The following is a 17,957-nucleotide window of genomic DNA, read 5'->3' on the forward strand; positions in this document are numbered from 1 at the left end:
TCCAACTCAACTAGTTTCTTATGTACCTTTTTAAAAAATTCATGTTGATTATTGTTTGGTGCATATACTACTGTTAATAAGATTTGTTTTTGCTCTAATTCTATTTCCAACATTAAAATTCTCCCCTCTTCATCTGAGTATATTAATTTTGATTTTATTTTTTCTTTGACGTATATAGCAATTCCTCCTTTCTTGTTTTGTGCTAATGTTGTGTATAGTATTCCTAATTTTGTGTTCTCTAGTATTTTTCTATAATCCTTTTCTACATCTGCATTTGTATAGGCCTAGCTACTGGTTTGGGCAAAGAGATGAGGCAAGGTTTGGTTTCTGCTTTTCAAAAAATGCTTTTAAAAATCCTTTTGGTGAAAAATATTTTTTCCTTTTTTAATATTTCCTTCTCTGGGGCTTTGACTTCCCACACAGTCATTGCTTTTCTCTTCATTTTACTGTTTCTCACTATTAAAATGTGAGCTGCCCAGAATTGTCTGAGAGTTACATGGCCTCTAAAACTAATAAAATAAAATAGATATGCGCAAGTTTAAAAAAACAATATTTGGGAGATAGTGGTATTTACGGCAGGGAGCACAATTTGCATTCAAAATAGCAATGAGCAAAGTACTTAAATACTTTACCAATATTCTTGAGCATCAACTTTGTTACATTTTTATTTTAACAATGTATTCAACTAAAACTATATTTACAACCTGATAAAGATGAACCACAAAGCAAGGTATGTTTTTATCATTGGGCTGACTTGGGGTAAAGATACTGTAAGCACTAGATAATATTGCTTGAGCTACTATGTTCAAATACACATTTACTAAATTTTATTTACAAAGTAACTGCCACTCAGAGATGTAAAATAAAAATGGACCACAAAAACCTAAAGCCCTGATTTTATTTAAAAAGCAAAAGATACTTAAGATCTGAGATTTAAATATGTCCTCATAGATAGAATTGCCATGAGTCTAAGAAGCTATCTGCAAAACTCCATAAATCCAATCTTCACTATAAAAAAATCTGAATTTTAATTAAAATTTTAAATAAAAAATAGGTTTTAAAATTTGCAAACCATATGCTCGAGGAAGTGAATCATGCATTAAGAGAGATAGCTGCCATGAACCCAATCTAGCAATAAATGTCACTGCACTCCCACAATTAATCAAGCAAGTTTCATTGGAAATGCTAGCTGTTTAACATGACACTACATGCCTCAATCAATGCTCAGATGTGAATTTGCATAGTTAAATGAATCAATGATCTTGCTCAAATAATCCAGTTCCTCATTTTTTTGACTCTTTATCAACTCTAGTTACAATTTCTCTCCAAACACAAGGAAATCAATAAATAGCTTTGTTAAAATGCAAAAAACAAAAAAAAAACAAAACAACAAACAACCATGTAAAAATTGAATTTAGGCCATTTCATTTTTGTTTTTTTCATTTTCCAGTGAATGACAAAAATTGGATTCTTCTACTTCACTTGATTTTCCCTTAGGGTCAAAATAACCCATTTCCTGGATTTCCAGAGGCATTTTCTTCTTCGCAAATGCTTGGTTAATTTCAGCAAGTGTTTTTGTTTTTGTTTCGGGTAACACACAAAAAAGGAAAATGGCTCCAGCAAGACAGATGGCAGCAAAAACCAGGAAACAGTATGTTTGTAATCTTTCCTGAAAACACAAAGCAAAATGAAACCTGGATTATCAGGATCCCTATCACAGATATCAAGCCAGTCTCAATCTACAAATGTAAGAGAAAGAACATCTTTCTTTGACTAACACGTGCTTTCTATTAACAGCATTTCATAATATCCTTTGAAGCCTAACACCATATTTTGATCTCTCTGGCTTACAAACAACAAAAACATGTAAAAAAACCATCCAGCTATTTTGGACTATCCCCACATATTCTTAACCATTACCTCTCATGATATTCTGTTAAAACTGTGCTATTTAATTACATAGAAAATTATGTAGGATCAGAACTATTTTTCATGGTAACAAAAATTAGGGTGAAAAATAAAGGGGTACAAGTTCTAGTTACCTAAGCTTTATTTAAATATAAGGAAAAATTTCCTAAAGGTAAGAGCCTGTATAAGTTACCAAGGGAGTTTGTGGTTTCTCATTTTTGGATGTTTTTAAAAGGAGGTTCAGCCCTTGTGTGTTTTTTGTTTTGCAAATTAGTACTTCTTTATTAAGTTGCCTCAAAAATAGGAACAGATCAACATGCTCTATCTCTGTTCAGAACCTTGTCTTTTCCTGTGTATTTTTCAATTAATTCTTCTATTATTATTTTATTTAAATTGCCCTATGTTTTTATTTTTATATCCCTGGCCCACGATAGTTTGCATGTAATAACTTAAAGCTATTCTTTTTTATATAAAAAATAAATAAATACATTATTTTTTAAATAAAAATATTTAAATATTTTAAAATTATATTTTATCCTATTTATCTCTTATGAGATTGGTCTATCTCGAGGGGGGATCAATTTCTCTAGCCACAAATTTCAATACTATAAGGCCAAAAGGTGGTACTATGAAATTTATTTCTTTTTTATCATTTTTTCTTTTATTTGGCAGTAAGACACACAGGATAGAGCAGAGGTCCCCTACCTTTTGGACACCAGGGATCAATTCCGTGGAGAGGTTTTTCCATGGACCGGAGGGTGCATGGTTTCGTGTGCTGCCTACATCTCATGGGTGGGGCTTTACTTGTTTGTGCAGGCCAGTTGCTGGCATGCTGCGGCCCAGTACTGGTCCACAGACCAGGGATTGGGGCCCCCCTCATAAGCCAGGTTTAAGCAGGAAAAATGTCAGATAAAGGCAACCCCCCCCCCGTGGACTGGAAATAGAGAAGTTTACAGTTTCCAATCTTTCATCCCAAAGGCTCGGCTGCTATAATTCTATATACATATTATGATAAAAACCAGAAAGTCAAGTAACCCCAAAATAGGGTATTTGTCCAGAACTAGCAATAATAATTAAATAACAATGGAAAGGATAATATAGATTAAACATTTTTTAAGATTACATTTTAGAAAAATAGGTTTGGAAGGCATGCTGAGAAAGAAAAAGGGGCAAGCAATAATGGTCAGATTTGAGGGCAGGCCTGTCAGTTGCCCCTTCCCTTTCCCAAGAGTGAGATTTTTACAGGCCAAACCTTTCAGCAGTTCCAAGAAGGCTCCACACTCATTTGCACCAGTAAGCAGTGGGGTACCACAAGTTCCGTCTTAGGCCCAATACTCTACAATGTCTTCATTAATGACTTAGTTGAAGGAATTGAATGACAGATGAGGGAATTGAAGGGGAACTCATCAAATTTGCAGATGACACCAAACTGACAGGAGTAGCCAACACCCCAGAAGACAAACTCAGGATCCAAAAAGATCTTGACAAACTCGAACAATGGGCCCTATCCAACAAAATGAGTTTCAATGTGGAGAAAAGCAAAGTCTTACACTTAGGCAGGAAAAATCAAAGGCATGAATACAGATTGGGTGAGACCTGGCTTAAAAACAGTAACTGTGAGAGGGACCTTGTAGTCCTAGTGGACGATCACTTGACTATGAGCCAGCAGTGTGCAGCGCAACCAAAAAAACTAATACAATCCTGGGTTGTATAAACAGAGGCATAGAATCAAGATCACGTGAAGTACTAGTACCGCTTTACAAAGCCCTAGTAAGACCACACCTGGAATACTGCAGCCAATTTTGGTCACCATATCACAAAAAAGATGTTGAGAGTTTGGAAAAAAATCAGAGAAAAGCAACTAAGATGATCAAAGGTCTGGAGGCTAAAACATACAAAGAACGGCTGTAGGACTTAGGTTTGGCTAGTCCAGGGGTAGGCAACCCAAAACACTCAAAGAGCCATTTGGACCCGTTTTCCAATGAAAACAAAACGCTGGGAGCCGCAAAACCCTTTTGATATCTAAAATGAAGGTAACACTGCATATATCCTTTTTTACCTTTATTGTGTGTGTGTGTGTGTATACAGGGCTTTTTTTGTCATAAAACGCCCAGAACAGAGTTCTGGCACCTTTTTTGGATGGAACCTTGTAGGGTAGGCAAGGCGGATTGTATGACGTGTGTGAGTTTTGGCACATTTTTTTTTTCAAAAAAAGCACTGTATATATAAAATAAAGGTAAAATAGGATATGTGCAGTGTTATCTTCATTTTAGATGTCAAAAGGGTCTCTCTCTCTCTCTGTCTGTCTCTCTCTCTTTCCTCTCTCTTTTTGTCTCTTTCCTCTTCCTCTCCCTCTTTCTCTTTCTTTCCTCTCTCCCTCTTTCTCTCTCTCTTTCCTCTTTTTCTCTTTCCTCTCCCCTTCTCTCTTTCTCTCTCCTCTCCCCCTCTCCCTCTTTCTCTTTCCTCTTTCTTTCCTCTCTTTCCTTTCTCCCTCTTTCCTCTCCCTCTCTCTTTCTCTCTTTCCTGTCTTTTTCTCTTTCCTCTTCCTCTCACTCTCTCTTTCTCTCTTTCCTCTCTCTCACTCTCTTTCCTCTCCCTCTCTCTCTTTCTTTCTCTCTTTTTCTCTTTCCTCTCCCTCTCTCTTTCTCTTTTTCCTCTCCCTCTTTCTCTCCCTTTCTTTCTCTCTCTCTCTTTCCTCTCTCTTTCTCTTTCCTCTCTCTCCGTTTCCTCTCTTTCTCTCTCTTTCCTCTCTTTTTTTCCTCTCTCTCTCTTTCTCTTTCCTCTCTCTCTTTCCTCTCTCCCTCTCTCTCTCTCTCTCTCTCTCTCTCCAGGTGAGGAGAGAGAGAGAGAATGAAAGGCAGACGGTGCCGAAGGGGCGGGGAGGGGGAGCAGGACGGGAGGCAGCGGCTCCGGTGGCGGCATGGCGGTGGCCACTGCAGCATTGTCGGGGGTCCCCACCGCCGCCGGCCCGGTTGCTGCCCCCACCGCATCCTTGGCCATTTCGCCATCACAAGAGGAGTGCCGCTGCGGGAATGAGGGGGTCCTGACCCGCCGCCGGCCTCACAGCCCAAGGTCTCCTTCTCTTGCAGCACTGAGGGTGGTGGCGGCGGCGGCTCCCCGAAAGCGACTGAGGAAGGCGCTACCGATGTAGCCGAGGTGGGGCTGGGTGGTGGAGAGCCCCGTGGCAACAGCGGTAGTGGGAGGACGGCGAAGAGGCGCGGCTGTCCGGTTGCCACCACCTCTCCGGCCTCGCTCAGTGCGACTGGCAGCAGCGGCGGTGGTGGTGGGAGGATGGCAAAGGGCGGCGGCGTCTCCCCAAAAGCGGCCGAGGAAGGCACCACTGATGGGGCCGAGGTGGTGGAGAGCCCCACGGCAGCGGCAGCAGTGGGAGGACAGCAAAGGGGCGCAGCTGCCTGGTTGCCGCCACCTCTCCGNCACCTCTCCGGCCTCGCTCAGCGCAACCGGCAGTGGCGGTGGTGGGAGGATGGTGAAGGGTGGCAGTGGCTCCCCGAAAGCAGCCGAGGAAGGTGCCACCGATGGGGCCGATGTGGGGCCGGGCGGTGGAGAGCCCTGTGGCAGCGGCAGCAGGAGGATGGTGAAGAGGCACGGCTGCCCAGTTGCCGCCACCTCTCCGCCCTTGTTCAGCGCGACTGGCAGCAGCGGCGGTGGTGGTGGGAGGATGGCAAAGGGCGGCAGCGTCTCCCCAAAAGCGGCCGAGGAAGGCACCACTGATGGGGCCGAGGTGGTGGAGAGCCCCGCGGCAGCGGCAGCAGTGGGAGGACGGCAAAGGGGCGCAGCTGCCTGGTTGCCGCCACCTCTCCAGCCTCGCTCAGCGCAACCGGCAGTGGCGGTGGTGGGAGGATGGTGAAGGGTGGCGGCGGCTCCCCGAAAGCGGCTGAGGAAGGCACCACTGATGGGGCAGAGGTGGGGCCGATTGGTGGAGAGCCCCACGGCAGTGGCGGCAGTGGGAGGATGGCGAAGGGGCACAGCTGTCTGGTTGCCACCACCTCTCCGGCCTTGCTTAGCGCAACCGGCAGTGGCTGCGATGGGAGGATGGCGAAGGGCAGTGGCAGCTCCTCGAAAGAGGCCAAGGAAGGCACCACCAATGGGGCCGAGGTGGAGCCGGGCGGCGGAGAGCCTCCAGCCTCACCCAGCATGACTGGCAGAGGCGGCAGTGGCGACAGCGGGAGGACGGCCAAGGGGCGCCGCGCAGCAGGTGGGGAAAGGACCGGCAGGCGCCGTGGGGGAATCTCTCAAAAGAGGGGGGGAATCTCTCAAAAGAGGCCATGGAGATCTGCGGAGCAAGGCGAGGAGAGACCCGCCGGGCAGGGAAGAGGCATCCCGAGAGTGGCCACCCGCGGCTCCTTACCCAGGTTCTGCCACCTTTCCAGCAATCCTCCTGGCTCTTCCTCCGCTGCCACCATGTGCAGTCCGAAGAAGGAAAGAGGTTTGTGGGCAGTCTCACAAACCAAGAAGTTCAACCAATCAATTCAAACTTCTCACAAAGTTTGAATTGACTGGTTGAACTTTTTTAGTCCCACTTTTTTTTTTCAGACTGCACATGGTGGCTGAGGACAGGGAGCCTCAGGAGACGGCTGAAAGAGCCACATGCGGCTCCGGAGCCGCGGTTTGCCGACCCGTGGGCTAGTCTAAAGAAAAGAAGAAATGGGGGAGACATGATAGCAATATTCCAGTATCTGAGGGGCTGCCACAGGCAGAAGGGGTCAGGTTGTTCACCAGAGCACCAGAGGGAAGGACAAGAAACAATGGTTGGAAACTGATCAAGGAGAGAAGCAACCTGGAATTAAGGAGAAACTTCATGACAGTGAGGAGAATCAACCAGTGGGACAGCTTACCCCCAGAAATTGTGGGTGCCCCATCACTGGAGATTTTTAAGAAAAGACTAGATAATAATCTGTCCGAGATGGTGTAGGTTCTCCTGCTTAAGCAGGGTGCTGGACTAGAAGACCTCCAGAGTCTCTTCCAGCTCTATTCTACTCTAAGCACCACTCAGGTGCAAATGACTGCTGAAAGGACTCTAAGCTTGTCCACCCCGAGGAAAAAACACCCAGACACAAACTTAGCAATGTGATATATGCAGTACAATGCAGTGAGACATGTACAGATTTGTACATTGGGGAAGCAAAACAACACTTCATAAACACATGACACAATATAGAACAAACCCATCAGGACAAGATTCAGCAGTCCATCTGCATTTAAAAGACAAAGTCCACATTTTGGACAGAGACGACTGCTGGTTTGAAAGAAGGGTCAAAGAGGCCATCTATGTCAAAATTGAACAGTAGAGGGGGAGAGATATGACATCCTCTATCTCCAGTCTACAACACAGTCCTTTCAGCAGTTCCAAGAAGGCTCCACACCCATTTGCACCATTCAGGTGACCTTGAGGACACAGATAAACCTCCAAGTGGCCTCAATGACTCTCTAAAAGAATGCAAATAACCAGCTGTCTGCAAGGAATATAAATCCTTCCATTCCCCACCATCCAGTCAGAACTGAAGAAGCTTCTTCAATGAGAAGCAACACATCTTCAAAGAACATCAAGAAAGTCCAGTTGCCTCTTAAAAAAGCACCTTTGGGTTAAATCAGATGTTTTAAAACGAACTGAAAAAGCCACTATAACTAGATCAAGAGAGTTAAGTACAGATTTCACTTCAAATCATATTTTGCCCTTTTTAAAATGTTCTAGTGCCTTCTGTAATTTGGAGCCCATACCTGAATGAAAGGGAAAAGGAGTCCAACTATGAAATTGCAGAGCCAGTTGGTTATTCCAGCAATCATATATGCTGCTGGTCTTTGAGACTGTGGAAAGAACTCTGCGGTGAGGATAAATGGAATTCCACCTGCAAGGAAGAGATAAAAAATAGGTATTTCATAAACCTATTGCTAATAAGAAAAACAGGCCTGAGGAACCTATTCAGGCCAGGAACCTATTGCTAACGTTTACTCAGCAATGGGTTACCATGAGGCCTTTCATCCTCTTGTAAATAAGATTAAATCTGATTAAACATATTTGATATTGGTTAGAAACAGATGAGAATGTTATAAAATACATAATCTGCAGACATGGTAATCATTATTGTTAATCATTATATACTGAAATTAATTTTATTTTACCATATTCCATTAAAAAAGAATGATAAATGCAAACAAGAGCTAATAGGTTTGATTCCTTGTAAATGGCATGTCCTGCTATGAGAACGAATACTTGGCATCCTGACTTGATTTTAATAATCCCAATTGTTCTTCCAATGACATCATACTAATCTTATCCATTGTCTTCTCTTTTTACTTCCCTCAATTTGACAAATTTAATGATTTTTTTTAGTCCATCTTCTGTTCATATGCTCCAAATACACAACTTTTTGCCTGAAGGAAGGAGTCAATTTTAATTTGATACAGGACAAACTGACCAATTCTCTTAAAATCCCTAATTTGAAAGTGTTTTATCTTCCTGGTCTTTTGAGTATGTACTTGTCTACAAATTATTAGTATAAGCATCACTGTTTTAATTCTGGTCTATTATTGGGTGGAGGGAATCTTTGGGCACACCACAAAATGTGCCTGCTTGGAGAATATGTCTGTAATGGTCCAAATTACATTACCTGTGCTCTCTGGCAAATCCACAATAAAGTCCACCCAGGGGTTCATTGGGTTGACTACCAGCTACAGTAACCTGGGGGGGGGGGGCTTCCCAGGCATTCATTTCATTGAAGCGCACACAGGGCAGCTGGCCACATAAGCTTCTATGTCCTTTTTCACCTTTGGCCAGCAGAATTATCTCTTCACTAGCAGATAGGATCCAGTGGTCCTACTGCCTGGGTACATTGTGGTCAGAGTTGAGTGACCATCGCCCATGGTGTAGTTTGATGGGGTCTTGAGCAAGCTGGCTCACCTCTTAGCCCAGATGGAGTGCTATGGAGGAATGTACCCAGACGATGCAGCCCAGGTTCATGCAGTGGCGCCCAACCTGGAGGGTGGCATTGCTGGATGGCTGGTGTCCCTGTACAATGCTGGAGCATGGGAGCTGATCAATCTAGGTGTGTTCATGCAGATCCTGGGGGGGGCAGTTTGAGGATCCCATGGTAGCCTGGGGTGCTGAATCCCACATCCGCAGCCTTAAGCGGGGAAAGCAGCTGGTGGCAGAGTACATCCAGGACTTCTGCAGCCTAGCCAGCCACCTTCCTGACTGGCCCAAGTGCATGCTGGTCTCCTACTTCCAAGGGAGACTAGATTGAGAGCTATACCAGAACTGCATATCCTGAGGAGTGCTGAGGAACTTGCAAGTGTGGTTCCAAGTGGCCAGTGAAGTGGAGATCAACCTGATGGAGTTCCAAGAGCACACCATGCAGGAAAGCCTGAGAGATGCCTGAGAGATGCCCAGGCCCTGGGGTGGGAAGGGGGGGCACACCCTTGGCAGTGGAGGCAACCCTCGCCAAGCCCCAGAAGCCTGCCATTGAGCAGCCAAGTGCCTCACATCATGACCAACAACCACTCCTATGCCCACTAGCCAACCCAAGAAAAAGAGACCCCCAGCAAAGCCGAAGGAGAAGACATGCATGTGGCAGCAAGTGGTTGAGTTCTCTCCTCAGTCTAGCAAGGAGGAGGGAACTCCAACCAACTACTGAAAGGGTATAGTCTTCTATGAGAATGACAGTGAGGGGGAAGACGATCCAATTGGTAAGTGGCATCATCATCCCCATGACAGCTCAAGTGGAGATTGTGGTGCTCTCCTCGGGGGCAAGGGAGGCCATCATGGTGTTTCTTGACTCAGTTGCACCCAGTGCATGGTCAGCATCCAGGTGATGGAAAGGCAAGGACTGAGGCTAAGAAAACTGAGGCGACCCATAGCATTTCCCAACTAGACAGGTCAATAACAGGAGGCAAGCCAGCCACCTGCCTAACCGAGCTGGTTCGGCTCAAAGTGGGGATTCAAGTAGAGACTGTTACGTTTACTGTAGTCCCCAGGGTGACTGAGCCCATGCTAGGACTAGCATGGTGGAAAAAATGGAACCGCCCTGTGAGCTGGGATAGAGAAAGGTGGTGGATGCAAAGAAGAGCCATTAATCAGCAAGAGCCAGGGAAAGTGCAAGGAGCCTCTCATGTGCCTGCAGCTAGAAAAGTAGAAGTGAAAGCCACAAATACATTAAGAGGAGATGGTGGGTTAGAGCCGCTAATTCCAGCAGAATATTGTGACCTAGCTGAGAGTTTTTAGCAAAAAGGAATCAGATGTGCTCCCACCTCACCGACCCACCGATTAGGGAGGAGCCAAACTGCCTAAGCCGAAAATGTATTCTATGACCCCTAGAGAGATGGATGAGCTCCAGGCATTCATAGACAAAAACCCAGCCAGTGAAATTGAGAATGGCAGCCCCGATGCTTTTCAAAGAAAAGGACGGGTCCCTTAGACTGTGCATCGACTATAAGGGGCTGAATTGCATATGTGTGGAAAACATGTACTGTACCCTCTCCCCCTTATGAGGAACATGCTAAGCTATTTGGCAAATGGGAAAATCTTCACGAAGCTGGACTTGAAGGAGGTGTATTACCAAGTAAGGATTAAGGAAGGGGACGAGTGGAAAACAGTGTTTAATTGTTAAGCTGCTATCAGTTCCAAGTGATGTCATTCGGGCAGTAAGGGGCTCCTGCCATATTCATTCAATTGATAAATGAGGTCCTGCACAAGCACCTATACAAGGAGTCTTGGTGTACTTGAATGATATATTGATATACACTGAGATCCCTGAAGAACACGTGAAGCTAGTCAGAGTTGTACTCAGGAAACTGCAGGAAGCCCAACTCTACATGAAGCTAACTAACTATGAGTTTCACAAGACCTGCTGTCGTGATTCCATGCCAGCCTGTGTTCCCAACAGCTGAGTCTGGGGAATCTGAGGAGGAGGTGGAGGAGGCATTTGAAGGGCCATCAGGGTCAGAGGGAGGCTCTGATGAATTACAAGACTCACGGTTTGATGAAGAGCCTGGGCCCTCCAGTCGTGTTCCTGATGAAGCTCAGCTGTATGGGGAGAATGAATCAGACTTGGAGGACTCACACCTGATGGACAGATTGATTGATGCTCGTACACACCGGCAATTAGCGAGAGCAGATCAGCAGCAGTCAATACGACAACTCCAGGGAAGGAGGAGAAGGCACTGAGAGACAACGCCTTGGGACTGCTGTATAAAAAGGGAAGGTGTGGGCGGTGCTGGTTGCTGAAGGCAACCGTTGCAAAATACTAGTACCCTAGTACAAGACAATCATAACGACCACTGATGAAAAGACAAACGTAGCACAAAACACGCCTGTTAAAGGAGGTAAACCTAACACAAAACGACGAAAACAAAGACCTGATAAACCGTCCAAACAGTGGGTATAATTTTCCCTAAACAAAACAAAACTCAGAGGTCGGATAAAAGAGTTGTCCCCAAACCACCTTATGCCTTTAACAAGGATGGCTATAGGCTGGGATAGAACAGTTTGCCTTCAGCCTAACCCCCTACTATTATGGAGCAGCTACGTGCTGAGAATGCCCAGCTCTCCCAGCAGCTGGCTTTGTTATCTGTCCAAGTTGCTCAGCTATCTGCCCATGTTTCTGCTGCTCCATCACCACCCAGGAGAAAATGCCAAGTGGCGAGGCTGGACAAATTTGATGGTAATCCGGACATGTTTCCTGTTTTCATGGGACAGTGCCACCTATATATCAGTGTGAGAGCGGCTGATTTCCCCACTGACCGGGATAAAGTGGGGTTTATGATAAGCCTGCTCTCTGGTTCTGCAGCTCGTTGGGGCACACCCCTGCTAGCCCAACCTAGTCCATTGATGGACAACTTTGTGGGGTTTTGTGATTACATGCGGATGATGTATGAGGACCCCATCAAGACCCAGACAGCTACCCAGCATTTGAAAGCTCTGAGGTAGGGCCAACACCCCCTGCAGGGCTATATCAGCGAATTTTGGCTGCTTAGCTAGGATTCAGCCTGGAATGAGGCTGCGCTCGTGGACGCTTTCCAGGATGGATTGTCAGAGGAGATGTTGGATGAGCTGGCCCATGTTGATGTTCCTCCGGACCTTAATGGGCTCATTCATCTCTGTCTGCGGATCGACGCTCGGCTGCAGCAGCGAAGAAGTCGCCGTGCCACCCCAGTGACCTGTACTGCCCCCGTTGTGCATGAGACCCCGGTCCAGAGGGAGGAGCCAATGGAGTTAGGTGCTGCCAGACCTCGCCTATCAGTGGCAGAGATGAACAGGTGATGTTTGGGGGGGTTGTGTTTTTACTGTGGGGACCCTGGGCATTTGGCCGCTTTCTGCCCCAAGAAGCGACGAGGGGCATCTGTGACTGAGCCTGTCCCGAGACTGCCATCTGCTCCCCTGTTGGGAAATGGCCCATGCCCGACCTGAAAGGCATTTTGGGTCGGGCATCCCACAACACTGAGTGACACCCTTCAGATGCTGCCCACGGACCCCCAAGGCATCTGATATTGGAGGCGTGCCTGATTCTCCCTAGGTTGCCCAAGGAGATTCCCGTCCATGCGTTGATTGACTCTGGGGCCACTACGAACTTTATGGACGCAGCATTTGTGGCTAAATGGGTGATTCCCCAATGCCCGGTGGATCCACCGATGTTAGTGGAGACCATTGATGGTCGAGTGCTCCTGTCTGGGCCAATTAAGGCCTCCACGCAACCGCTATGTATGGCCATCAGTTCACATGAGGAGGCCATCCAGTTCTATATCACATCAGACCTGCATTTCCCCGTGGTCTTGGGACTGGCGTGGCTCCAGGCGCATGACCCATAGATTTATTGGTCACAGAACTTGGTCACCTTTCCAAGCTTACAGTGCGTGGACCACACCTGCCACATCTGTGCTGGTCAGGTAGAGGGGCCCATGGGGGTCTCCTTACCCTCTGAATTGGTGGATTATGCTGATGTTTTAAGCGAGACTGAGGCGGATCAATTGCCCCTGCACAGGCCCTATGACTGCCCCATTGACTTAGTCCCTGACGCGCCTCTACCAGTGGGGCGTTTGTATTCCATGTCAGACCCCGAGTTGGCCGCATTGCAGGACTTTTTAGACAAGAATTTGGCTCGGGGTTTTATTCAGCCCTTGTCCTCGCCAGTATCTGCACCCATGCTCTTTGTCAAGAAGAAGTCCGGTGAATTGCGGCTTTATAGAAAATTAAATGCCATCACGGTGCGCAACCGATACCCGCTGCCCCTCATCCCCGAACTCTTGGACCGGCTCCGTGAGGCAAAGATCTTCACAAAACTGGACTTGCGTGGAGCTTATAACCTTGTCAGAGTTCGGTTGGGTGATGAGTGGAAGACGGCGTTTGGTACTCGGTATGGGCACTTCGAGTACACGGTGATGCCATTTGGCCTGACCAATGCCCCCGCCATGTTTCAGCATTTTATGAATGACATTTTCCGGGACTTGTTAGATCAGTTTGTCGTGATTTACTTGGACGACATCCTGATCTACTCCCTGTCGCGAGAGGTGCACCATCAGCATCTCCGTCAAGTCCTGCAGCGGCTCCGAGAACATCGGCTGTATGCCAAACTGGAGAAGTGCCAGTTCTACCAGATGACTATCGAGCAGACCGCTCGGAAATTGAACCAACACCAGATCCGGTGGTCTCTCTTCTTTGCGAGGTTCAATTTCCGTGTGATGTACATAACCAGCGGTCACAACCAAACAGCGGATGCTCTGTCCAGGAAGCCCGAATATTCCCGAGCAGAAGACAAGCTTCTGCCCAGGACAGTGCTCCCTATCGAGTCTTTTGCTGCAGTGCGGGAGCCGATAGATGTACGTGCTTGGATTCGGGAGGCCCAGCAGCAGGATGGGTGGGTGGCTCAGCGAAAGGAGGAGGTGGGGCCCAATTCCCCATGGACAGTCACGGATGGACTCCTCCACTATCGTGATCGGCTCTATGTTCCTGGAGGGCTGCTCAGGGGACTCATCCTCAGCCAGTGTCACGACAATCTGGCAGCGGGGAATTTTGGCCTGTTCAAGACTCTGAACTTGGTCTCCCGTACCATCTGGTGGCCCCGAGTCTAACACGATGTCCAGGCCTACGTCTCATCCTGTATCCCATGTAGGCAGGCCAAGTCAGCGACAGGGACCCCACCCGGACTACTGCAGCCCTTGCCGACACCCCAAAGACCCTGGGGGGCTGTGTCCATGGACTTCCTGACGGACTTACCCCTGTCTTCTGGATTCACGATGGTGTTCGTGGTGGTGGACATGCTGACCAAGATGGCGCATTTCATCCCATGTCGTGGCTTGCCATCTGCCCGCGCCACCGGTCGCATGTTCATCCAGCAGGTGTTCCGACTTCATGGCCTTCCTGATAGGGTCATGTCTGATAGAGGGGTCCAGTTCACAGCCCGTTTCTGGCAGGGGTTGATGCAGGCGTTGGATGTCAAGATCTGCCTCTCGTCCGCACATCATCCCCAAACTGACGGAGGGACCGAGAAGGTCATCGGGATCCTCGAGCAATACCTGCATTGCTATGTCAATCAGCAGCAGAACAATTGGGTGGACTATCTGGCGGTGGCTGAGTTTGCATTCAATAACTCACAGCACACCTCCACGCAGATGACACCAGTCTTAGCCAATGTGGGATATCACCCTCGGTTTTTCCCTCTTTCCCCACTAGACTCACCGGTACCAACAGTGAACGACTACATGGCAGAGTTACAGGCGATCCATCGATTGGTGCAGCGACAGTTAGAGAAGGCCAAGGCTGACTACAAAAGGTTTGCTGATCGGTCGAGGCGGGATACGCCTCCACTAACGGTGGGAGATCGGGTATGGCTGTCCACCAGGAACCTACCGTCAACCCGGCCAGCCAAGAAATTAGACCACCGATATGTAGGACCGTTCCCAATCAAGGCTGTCATCAATCCGGTCACCTATCGCTTAACTCTGCCACGTTCCCTGCGGGTACATCCGGTCTTTCACCGTTCTCTGTTGGTCCCTGAGCAACCGGCGTGTCCACTTCGCCGAGCCGAACCTCCCCCACCAGAACAACGTGATGGAGACAGTGCTCCCAAGTACGAGGTTGCCAGCATTCGGGACTCCCATTGGGTGAAAGGTCGCTTCCAGTACCTGATTGAATGGAAAGGCTACGGACCAGAGGAGTTCACCTGGGAGGATGTGACCACCATTCATGCTCCTGCCTTGGTGACCGCCTTTCATGATCAATTCCCATCCCGACCACATCCGGATCAGCAGACCCGGGGGAAGGGCCCTGCAGTGCGGGATAGTGTCATGATTCCATGCCAGCCTGTGTTCCCAATAGCTGAGTCTGGGGAATCTGAGGAGGAGGTGGAGGAGGCATTTGAAGGGCCATCAGGGTCAGAGGGAGGCTCTGATGAATTACAAGACTCACGGTTTGATGAAGAGCCTGGGCCCTCCAGTCGTGTTCCTGATGAAGCTCAGCTGTGTGGGGAGAATGAGTCAGACTTGGAGGACTCACATCTGATAGACAGATTGATTGATGCTCGTACACGCCGGCAATTAGTGAGAGCAGATCAGCAGCAGTCAATACGACAACTCCAGGGAAGGAGGAGAAGGTACTGAGAGGCAACACCTTGGGACTGCTGTATAAAAAGGGAAGGTGTGGGCGGTGCTGGTTGCTGAAGGCAACTGTTGCAAAGTACTAGTACCCTAGTACAAGACAATCATAACGACCACTGATGAAAAGACAAACGTAGCACAAAACACGCCTGTTAAAGGAGGTAAACCTAACACAAAACGACGAAAACAAAGACCTGATAAACCGTCCAAACAGTGGGTATAATTTTCCCTAAACAAAACAAAACTCAGAGGTCGGATAAAAGAGTTGTCCCCAAACCACCTTGTGCCTTTAACAAGGACGGATATAGGCTGGGATAGAACACCTGCTTAGACTACCTGGGATATTAGATCTTCAGTGAGGGAGTGGAGATGGATCCTAGTAAGGTGAAGGCAATACTGGAATGGGAGTTCCCTCAGACCAGGAGGCAACTACAGAGTTTCCTGGGCTTCACAAACTTTTACCACCAATTAATCCCCACTTTTGCCCAGATAGTCCTACCAATCACCAATTTGCCAAAGACATAGGGAGGGGCAAAACCAAAGCCTAGGCAGCCCCTGGATTGGTCCCTTGATTGCCAGACAGCTTTTGAAAAGTTGAAGTGCCTGTTCACTGCAGAGCCAGTCCTGAAACACCCTGATCCAAAGGACAACACCTGTCCACCTTAGAAGAATTCAAATCACCAGTACCAAATGGATTACATCCCTCATTTCTGAAGTTGCTGGCAGTTGTGATTTCAGAACCACTAAACCACTAAATCTTTCAAAGAACCTGGAGTCCTAGGAACTACCAGGGGACTAGGAAAGAGTTGATGTGGTTCCCATTTCAAAAAAGGGAAAAAATGGATCCAGGAAACTAGAGCCCAATCAGCCTGACACACTTGGAATACAGTGTCCAGTTCTGGTCACCATGATAAAAATAATACATTGTAACTCTAGAAAGAATACGGAAAATAGCAGAAATGATCAAGGCACCTGCAGGAACTGGGTATGTCTAGTCTAACAAAAAAATGACTAGGGATGCCATGACAGCAATCTTCCAATATTTGAGAACTTGTCACAAAGAAGAGAGGGACAATTTATTCTCCAAAGCACCTGAGAGCAAGACAAGAACTAACGGATGGAAACTTCACGAAGAGAGATCCAATCTAGAGTTAAGGAGAAATTTCTTGACAGTGAGAACAATCAATCAGTGGAACCGATTGCCTTCAGAAGTTGTGGGTCCATCAACACTAGAGGTTTTTAAGAAGAGACTGGACAGCATTTGTCTGGATATAGGATCTGCTGCTTGGGCAGAGGGTTGGACTCCAAGGTCCCTTCCAACTGTCAAGACTGCTAACATTGGATGTTCTTGCTTGCCATATGTGAAGAAGCAAACATGTTTTATTTAGCCTGCATATCACTTCTAGAGTTAAAGCAGACAATACTAGCCTAGTAGATGGGAAAGTATGCCAGTTAATCATAACAATATCTCAGCACAGCACAGCCAAGGTCAGCTGTAACAGGAGAAATAGGGAGGGGGCAATTCACACTTTACACTAATTGGAGAATATGATTGATGACTGTAAAATGAAGGAGTGAGTTATGCTTTGTTACGGGTGATTGGGGGTGGGAGGTTTCAGTTTTTGGCTTCTTTATTTTTACATGCCGAAGCTATGTAGCAAAATAAAGGATTCTTTAAGGTAAATAAGCCTCAAAGTTCTTTGAAAAGCTACTTCTTTTCGGAACCATGTCACCAACTCTGTTATTCTGTATTCTGTAAATAATGTAATAGATTTTAATTTATATATTTAGATTTATAATCATATAATATGTTATTACAAGGGCAATGGGTACACCATTGCAAGATTTGAAGGGCCAAGTGGGTGACCAATTATCGTAGAGAAGATCTATGTGATCATTACAAGCTGACATTTTCAAAAGCAGTGAAATTCTTAGATAGATGTAACCTAATAAGTATTTCTTTCTCATCTGCCCTAATATATCTACTATTACCTGAAGGACATAATACTTTATACTATTACAGATATTTTGTTTTTCCTCTTTTACCCCTTATCCCACACTAATCCAACTCTACAGGCCATAGTATGAGCCATTTAATTATATTAGAAAAACCAACACAACTCTTTCTGTCAGAGCATGTTTGAAAAGAGGGGCATTACCTGGTCCGATGCAAAATGAGGCAATGATTGTGAGAATGCAGACTATACTGAGATATCGAAGCCAGACTGCTTGATCCTGAAAAATATATGGTAACATTAAAAATGAATTATTTTTATATAAACTTACAGTAATTTATATAGTGTCTTTATTTTGTGTTTTATTGTATGTGTTTTATTCAAATTGTATCTTTTTATTATGTTTTATTTTAAACCATCCAGAATAGCTATTGGGCAATTAAAAAAAAATCACAAATCAAATATGAAGAAATCCCCAGACTTCTTGTA

General features: G+C 46.4%; 1 protein-coding gene across 1 annotated transcript in view; it reads right to left on the reverse strand.

The window, feature by feature from the left end:
• Positions 1 to 1,414: 1,414 nt before the first annotated feature.
• The window catches only part of SLC2A9 (solute carrier family 2 member 9), a 90,327-nt gene continuing 73,784 nt past the window's right edge, over positions 1,415 to 17,957 (reverse strand). The window contains exons 11-13 of the mRNA XM_015823841.1: positions 17,673 to 17,748; positions 7,648 to 7,775; positions 1,415 to 1,669 (exon numbers count right to left, since the gene is read on the reverse strand). Coding sequence (XP_015679327.1) covers positions 1,415 to 1,669; positions 7,648 to 7,775; positions 17,673 to 17,748 — 459 coding nt within the window. The remainder of the gene's footprint in view (positions 1,670 to 7,647; positions 7,776 to 17,672; positions 17,749 to 17,957) is intronic.

The sequence above is a fragment of the Protobothrops mucrosquamatus genome, unplaced genomic scaffold, assembly GCF_001527695.2.
Source record: "Protobothrops mucrosquamatus isolate PMUCROS unplaced genomic scaffold, P.Mucros_1.0 scaffold2009, whole genome shotgun sequence".
Lineage (NCBI taxonomy): Eukaryota > Metazoa > Chordata > Lepidosauria > Squamata > Viperidae > Protobothrops > Protobothrops mucrosquamatus.